Source organism: Gadus macrocephalus, chromosome 19, assembly GCF_031168955.1.
Source record: "Gadus macrocephalus chromosome 19, ASM3116895v1".
NCBI lineage: Eukaryota > Metazoa > Chordata > Actinopteri > Gadiformes > Gadidae > Gadus > Gadus macrocephalus.
The window spans coordinates 12,754,968-12,763,411 of NC_082400.1; the positions used below are offsets into that span (position 1 = coordinate 12,754,968).

Consider the following 8,444-nt stretch of genomic DNA (forward strand, 5'->3'; position numbering starts at 1 on the left):
AGATTAAACTCACTTCCTGTTCCCGGAACACTAGATTAAACTCACTTCCTGTTCCCGAAACACCAGATTAAACTCACTTCCTGTTCCCGAAACACCAGATTAAACTCACTTCCTGTTCCCGGAACACCAGATTAAACACACTTCCTGTTCCCGGAACACCAGATTAAACTCACTTCCTGTTCCCGAAACACCAGATTAAACTCACTTCCTGTTCCCGGAACACCAGATTAAACACACTTCCTGTTCCCGGAACACCAGATTAAACGCACTTCATGTCCCCCAGTAGAGCAGAACACCAGATTAGACTCACTTCCTGTCCCCCAGTAGAACAGAACACCAGATTAGACTCACTTCTTGCCCCCGGTAGACTTCCAAGGGAGGAACAGCGATTTAGGCATCCTGCACGCCTCTTCCTCTGTAAACCTAGTTATTGATTTATTAATCATTAATTAATAAAGTTGTATCAATCTATCTAGTCATATTATTACGAGGTATGACTATGACTAGAACTCATATTATGATATGACTAGGACATATCATACTAGAATTAGACAGTCTTTGGCCAGGCCATTGGGTCCAAAGTATTGAACACATTTCAGTAAGGAGAAGGAGGGGGCAGCCCTCTAGCTCAAGGATGCCCACAGCAAGCCTGAGGACACTAATTAGTTAGGACAATTAATAAATTATAATATGACTACATCCGAGCTGCTCAGCTGGGGGACTTCAAATGAAAGGGAGAACCGGAGTCTGTGTTTCTTTGTATGCAGAGGAGCAGGGAGGGGGAGAATTATTTTGGGTTTTAGTGTGGAGATGCAGGGACCGAATGAGACCCTGCAGAGCCAAACGCTTCGGCGTGTGGCCGGCCTAATGTCCTCAGGCTAGCCGTAGGTATCTAATGGCGCGTTTCCACTGCAGGGTGCGGAACGGATCGGATCGCAAAGGTGCGGGTCGGGTCGCGTTTCCACCGCCAAAAGTGGGCGTGACCCGGACTTTGCCGTACCCGTTCCGGCCCCCGTTCTCGGGACTCCTCCGTTGGGGTACCGCAAACGAGACGAGACGCCTGAAAGGGTTCCATGAAATTCGAGCTACACCCCCCCTACGTTGATTGGTCGACAAAATCGTCACTTCCGGGTGACGCGGGGATAAAAACAAACGAACAGTAGCCTCGAGGTATTATTCTTTACAATTAACTTGTCGCGTAAAACGCTTGCTTGGGCGAACAAGGAGGTGGAGACGTTCGTCTGCATTCTTGGGGAGGAAGACTTTTTTTTACGATGTTTACGTAGCTGCCGCGGCGATCGACATCCGGCCTACCACAAAGGGTACTGTCGGCAGTGGAAACGCGACCTCGGAACTGAGCTGGGCTATACCGCCCCCTCCCTACCGCACCTTTGCGATCCGATCCGTTCCGCACCCTGCAGTGGAAACGCGGCACTAGAGCAAGATGGCTGAACCCTACCAACTCCTTGAAGAATACATTCAATACTTTGGACCTAATGTCTTGGCAAAAGAGTCTAGCATGATTCTAGACTCTAGAGTGTAGGCCTACATTATATTTACAGCGTCTGGTATGATACTAGAGTTTAGACACCATTATGTTATGTTGTGTTCAGCTCCTGTAACTTTACAGTCAGGGGATGAAACACAACATTAATCCCTGATTGAATTGTGTGACTTTTATTACAGCCTTGAAAAATTGGACACACCGCCGTCCTACGTAAGCCAGTGTCAAAGTCAGCTTTATTGTCAATTCCAAAATATGCGCCAAACCAATAGAGGAGTCAAAATTGCGTTTGTCTCTGACCCACGGTTTAAAAAGGATAAAAGGATCAAATTAGGTCAAATAAAATAAGTAATATTTACAATAAATGAATTCGAAATAGTGCAAAATTATTCAGAATAGTGCAAAGGTAAGGCCAAAAGAAAACGGCATACATAAACTAAAGTTTCAAACGTAAATGGATTGAAATGTGCAATATGAGGAACATAATGGTTTCGAAGTCCAGAGTTCTTGGGGGCAAATTGGGAGGGGGTTTCAGACTCCAGAGTTTGTGTGGACAGAGGGGAGGGAAGGGAGGGAGGTTAGAGAGTTGAGCTTCCCGGGCAGCGATAAAAGCCGTTTCCCCAGTCTGGTGGAGCCGGCCCGGTGGCTGCGGTACCGTCTCCCAGATGGCAGGAGGCTGGGGAGGCTGTGTGAGGGCTGGCTGGGGTCACCCACAACGCCGGTGGCTTTGCGGTTGAGGCGGGGTGCAGGGTGCAGCTCCCACACCACACACACAGTGATGCAGCTGGTCGGGATGCTCTCGATGGTGCCTCCGTAGAAGGAGGTCATGATGGATGATGGGGGGGGGGGGGGGGGGTGCTCTTGCTCTCTTCAGCTGCTGAGCCATCAGCGGGTCCAGTTCCCCGATCAGCCGCTGAGGGACGATGGTGGTGGATGCTGAGCTAAAGTCTATGAACAGCATTCTGACGTATGAGTTTTTGGTGTCCAGGTCGAAGAGCAGAAGAGACAGCATCCTCGGTGGATCTGTTACCCCGGTCTTCAAACTGTTAGGGGTCCAGGGTTAGCAGGGGTGGATTTAATGTGAGCCATGACTAGCCTTTCAAAGCACTTGGCCCGATAGTCATTGAAAGGGGATGGTGAGGGCTTCTTTGCAACAGGTATGATGGTGGTGGCTTTGAAGCGCGATGGATTAGGAGTTCAGCATCATCATCACCCTCTCAGTGAAGCACTGTTGGAGCACGTTGGTGCCCAGCGAGACGTGGCAGACAAGGCATCGATACGATATGATAATGCTTTATTGTCAGGGCAAGTCTGGCGTTTGTCTTACAGTCTAACCTTCCTGAATGTTTGAACCCTGACTCTCAGATTTGATTGTAGTGATTGTACTCGGTGTTAAGGATGTGCTTGAGGTCGGAGGAAATGTTTTTAACCAATGTAGTATGTTTTTACGGTAGGCTGATCTCCATCTTTGACCCGCATCTTTGAGCATATTTACAATTGCGGGAAAAGTTGTAACTTTAAAGAAGCTTTAAGAGCAGCTATGAATAACAGCCCACAGTCAGAATGGTCCCAGCTCACCACGCACACGTCATCCCAAAGCGTGTGCAATGTGGGTGTTCTCAAGGAGATATCGACCGCCGCTCAGAAGAGAGATGTCTGAAGGAGGCTCTTGAGCACTAAACGACGCTGAAGTGAACATGAACATCTCCAAAAGACCCCTGTGGCGTATTCCACCACGACGGGGCTTAAAAAAAAGACATGGCTATTACCAAAGATCGATACATCCGGCTTTTGGAGGAAAATTTGTCTGCATTGTAGGCTAATCATTATAGCTTGAAGAGGGTCCTCACAGTGTCCCAGAGTAGCAGAAGAGACAGATTCTGTTGCGCGTTAATGTAAAACAGAGAAATCTGAATGCATTTGGATGTGAGATGCATGCTTAATGCAGAGTGCCGCTCAGCATGCTGCCTGACGTGTCTGCAGTATTTCATCTGCGTAATATGGAAATAAACCACCACAAGATCCATACCACTAGCCTGGCTATTACCAGACCAAGCCAATCGTAGATGGCACGTTGTTCTGGGTAGGCTGGCGTCATTTTGTGATCAACGGGCCTAGTTCAACTGGCTCTGTGCGCCAAAACGTAAAAAAAACCTATCGGAAGCAGAAAGAAATGTAATGCTCTTCTCCAGACCCTTGTGCAGAGCGAACTCAATTCGCCGGAAGAATGGGCAGGGCTACCCAGGCTACCATCTCACCAAACACTGCCTTAGAGCCACTTCTCCCTTGCGTGATTTCCAACAATGGCTGGCTAGTCATTCAGTCAGTCAATCACTCACTCACAGGTAAACACCTGAACCACTACACAATCCTTGCTCACCTACCTCTCTAAAGACTGTCTGTTCTGCTGCAAATATACACTTGCCTCAATATCTATTCTCATATCTCAATATATCTCACCTCTTGTTATATACGTCACATTGGAGAGACGGTCTGTTTAAATGTACTTTTGCATGATTTACTTATTTTTTTCTGTCAGAGCATTTGATTTAATTATGGCCATCAAGATGTGAGGACAATTTCAACGAATATGACAGAAATGGATTCTTAGATAAATTGCCTACCCTAGCTTGAAATTAGTGCTTAACAATATTTTAAGCAGCAGTTTGAAATCTCAACGCATGCCTTGATTTCTCTTTAGGAATCAATCAAGTATTATCACCTTTTCTAACGGTGTTTTAATTACCTAGGTGTTTAACCGTAATATTACCTATTCTAAAGGAGAGGTTTAAAGAAATGTATGCTAATCCTATTAGAACACAAGTGTGTGGTTATTCTCTCTCTCTCTCTCTCTCTCTCTCTCTCTCTCTCTCTCTCTCTCTCTCTCTCTCTCTCCCTCTCCCTCCCTCCCTCTCCCTCTCTCTCCCTCTCTCTCTCTCTATATGTCTGACTCTCGTCTCTCTCTTTCTATGTCTGTCACTCGCTCTTTGTCTGATTGAACAATGTAATTAGCCATAATTAGTGTTCATTAGGGTGGGAGAGGTTTCCCCGTCAGGTGCCTGCTCTTGCGCATGTACACACATATGCTCATGTGCACACACACACACACACACACACACACACACACACACACACACACACACACACACACACACACACACACACACACACACACACACACACACACACACACACACACACACACACACGTGGGAATTGAAACTACAGTACTTTTGGGCCTTGAGAGAGTCTTAAGAGGAGACTTAAGTGAGAAGACCTTAGTCTGTAAAACTCATCTGTCGAGGCTCCTCTGAAACCGCATTGTTTCCGTGGCTACTGAGCTTGACTTCTTTCTTATCATAACATTCATCGTCTTTCATTGTGTCCTTAATTTTGGAGGACAAAAGATGACATATTCAAGTATTTATTAAACTGATTTATTCATACGTTTTGCTGAGTTGTGTGCTTAGATTTTCCTAAAGGTTTTCAACAATGTTCAAACCACGATAAATCTGTCATATTATTCAAGGTTCCAGATTGGATGTCTTACAGGCTGACTCTGTGAACTGGATGCCTTTCAGGCTGACTCTGTGAACTGGATGTCTTACAGGCTGACTATGAACTGGATGTCTTAGGGTGCACTCACACTAGGCCATCTGGCCGTGACCGTTGGCCGTCGCAACTGTGGCCTGGCCACGGTAGGCTCTTGTACATACGTCATCACGTCGTAAGTAATACGTCATCACCAAGCGTCCGCTGCATGGACCATAATAAAGTCTTGAGGTCTTACAGGCTGACTAGGAACTGGATGTCTTACAGGCTCACTCTATGATCTTGAGGTCGTACAGGCTCACTCTATGATCTTGAGGTCTTACAGGCTGACCCTAGCTCCATGGTTTGAACAGGAGGACCACGGTGTCGTCTCGGTGCGGGGCTCAGACCTGGTGCCTAATGGCTGACAAGCGGCTGAGCCGAGGGGAGGATCTGCTGCTGAATGGAAGACGCTCTCAGCAGCGGGGAGGGTGATGGGAGGCCAATGCTGCCTCCAGCACCTAATGGCTGAACGGATGTGTGTGTGTGTGTGTGTGTATATATCTCTATGTGTGTGTGTGTGTGTGTGTGTCTCTATGCGTGTGTGTGTGTCTCTATGTGTTTCTCTATGTGTGTGCGCATTCCTCAAAGTGCAAAAGGATGTTATCTCTTTCCGAGAGCTTTCCCTTGTGACCACACAACACACACACACACACACACACACACACACACACACACACACACACACACACACACACACACACACACACACACACACACACACACACACACACACACACACACACACACACACACACACAGAGAGAGAGAGAGGTCGGCTCCCCCTTCCTCTCTCCCTCTCTGATTGGGGGACCTGTCATCGCCATGGCGACAGCTGCTCAAGTGGTTGATGGAGCCCCTCTGAAATGAAGCCAAGGGATGCCTGTCACACACCGACGTGTTTATACATGGGCGCACGCACGCACACGCACGCGCGCACACACACACACACACACACCAGTGACGCGAGGTGAAGGTATTTTCTCATCCTAAACCACGGTTTGCTGTAAACGCAGCCGACTGCGACTGGAACCGCCGCTGGGAAGCAGAATACAACAACGCCCCGTGTCTGCTTCCCAAACCTTGGTTATAAAATGGAGACCCACCCCCTTCTGGCCATTTACAATCCTCCTTAGGCTAAAACACACATCCTTAATCGTCATAGTCTTAATTAAGGCTTTTCTTCTTCAGATGAAACCAAAGCCATGAAATGAGTTACTGCAGGCCTGTGCTGCGTCGTGTTTCCTGCCGTATACAACAATGGCTTTAAAAGTAATTAATTTCGAGGGGAGATTTGCAGACGACCATAATTGCCACCGTCGCCTAAATGGTTCACAGCCTTAACAGCATGCAAGGGAAGTGCAAACTATTATCAGCATTTAGTTTGGATTAATTAATTTGGATTGGATTAGAAATGATGGATAGGCTATAAGGGAATTAAATGCAGAAATCAAACTAAATATTTCGGAGGGCACACAAGAGAAAGCTGTTAGCAAAATATTTCACCCACCTTCCATAGCAATGTATACATTAATATCAATCACCCCCATGTTATGAATACAGAAAGAAGCTCAACCACAACCGCCTCACCCACTGGTTACAACGTTAATCTAAGTGATGCTAGCTGCCATGTTGGTGTTTATAGTTAATATTCAGGTTGCCAGATTGTTATGTTACATTCCTCCAGCCAGAAGGCCTGTCAATCTGACCCAATTGGATTAGAGACACTTAGGGAGAGCCAAGCCAAAGGGGAAGGCTTTATCTCTGGAACGAGATAACTTGTGAAAGAGCTGAAGCTAATTCACAACCCCCAGAATGATGTGAATCATTCTGGCAGAGAGGAATACGTGCACGTGGAATACGAGCACTCTGTTACTGTGGGATGCATGTGAGGCACCTATGTCTGACTGAATGCTAACAACAGAACTATATGCATATCCTTTGCCTGACCTTGGAAATGGAGGTGGTGTGTGTGTGTGTGTGTGTGTGTGTGTGTGTGTGTGTGTGTGTGTGTGTGTGTGTGTGTGTGTGTGTGTGTGTGTGTGTGTGTGTGTGTGTGTGTGTGTGTGTGTGTGTGTGTGTAAGCCACTCATAGTCACAGCAATTCCACATTCCCGTAGACAAAGGAAAGTAGGAAAGTAACCAGGAGCCTCTAATTATCCCGGTGCGAGGCACTGTACGCTCGCAAACCGCAAAGCTAATAACCTCAGTCCTGTCAGATGCCAAAGAGACAAACTGCTCAAATACAAGAGCAGGGATTTTATTCTATTTTTACATCACCGCATTAAAAAATAAGAAGCAATGAGAAATGTAATTTTCTTCAGAATAGGGCATCAACAAAAGCACAGAGCCGAATCGCCCCTTCCACGTCACGTTCATCCGCTCCTCAGGATAGGCTGGCTCCATGAGAGATGACCACTCACATCTACATTTACATTTAGTGCATTTAGCAGACGCTTTTATCCAAAGCAACTTACAAAAAATACATTTGTAAGATGCTACACGGTGCTAAGTACTATTTGTAAGTGCCAGGACGTACAGCATGCAATAAGTGCGTACATTAAATGCCCACTCACCCCAGGGGTTTCTCCACGCGACTGCCCAGCGAGCCCACCACCTCTCCCAGAGTGCAGCAGGCCTGACCCAGGAAGTCCTGGAAACACAACACAGAAGGGAGGAAGGGGGTTAAAGAAGGAGTGGGGACATGCTACAACAGCTCGAGTTGCTTCGGCAAACAGACAAGTAGACACACGCACACACACACACACACACACACACACACACACACACACACACACACACACACACACACACACACACACACACACACACACACACACACACACACACACACACACACACACACACACACACACAGTAAATGAAGCGGATTTACAGATTTACATAATTGATCAGGTTAATATTTAGTAATTTAGTAGACACTTGCATCCAAAGCAAAACACAGTGAATATGTTTATATATTTGTCACTAAGGGGCATTCAGCTCTAGCAGGCTTACAGTAAGACTGCAGACATCAGGGTTACTATTTATGATAAATATACAACACTATACATATATACATCATACATAAAACAATAACAATAGAGTAGTATTACAGTACAATACAATAGCATAATACTTAATACTACCACAATACAATACAAAGTGGTTCTTTTTTAAAAAAAATTCTAATCGTTTCCAATGCCTAAACAACCCCTCTCAGTGCCACATGGCGTGCTGTCCATCACACGTCTCACTGCCAACCTGTCCGTCTGTCTGTGTCTAGACAGGCATGCCCGTCTGTTTGTCTTGGCCTTCCAGCCTGTTTATCACTCATTAAGTGAACCCT

At 46.4% G+C, this 8,444-nt stretch overlaps 2 protein-coding genes across 2 annotated transcripts in view; one reads left to right on the forward strand and one right to left on the reverse strand.

Annotated features, from left to right (window-relative positions):
- Positions 1-8,444, forward strand: part of gramd4a (GRAM domain containing 4a) — a 169,709-nt gene that overhangs the window by 116,477 nt on the left and 44,788 nt on the right. The window lies entirely within an intron of this gene.
- The window catches only part of LOC132448038 (copine-8-like), a gene marked incomplete at its 5' end in the record, with an annotated part of 42,959 nt that overhangs the window by 24,404 nt on the left and 10,111 nt on the right, over positions 1-8,444 (reverse strand). The window contains 2 exons of the mRNA XM_060039099.1: positions 352-423; positions 7,672-7,748. Of these exons, the coding sequence (XP_059895082.1) occupies positions 352-423; positions 7,672-7,748 (149 nt within the window). The remainder of the gene's footprint in view (positions 1-351; positions 424-7,671; positions 7,749-8,444) is intronic.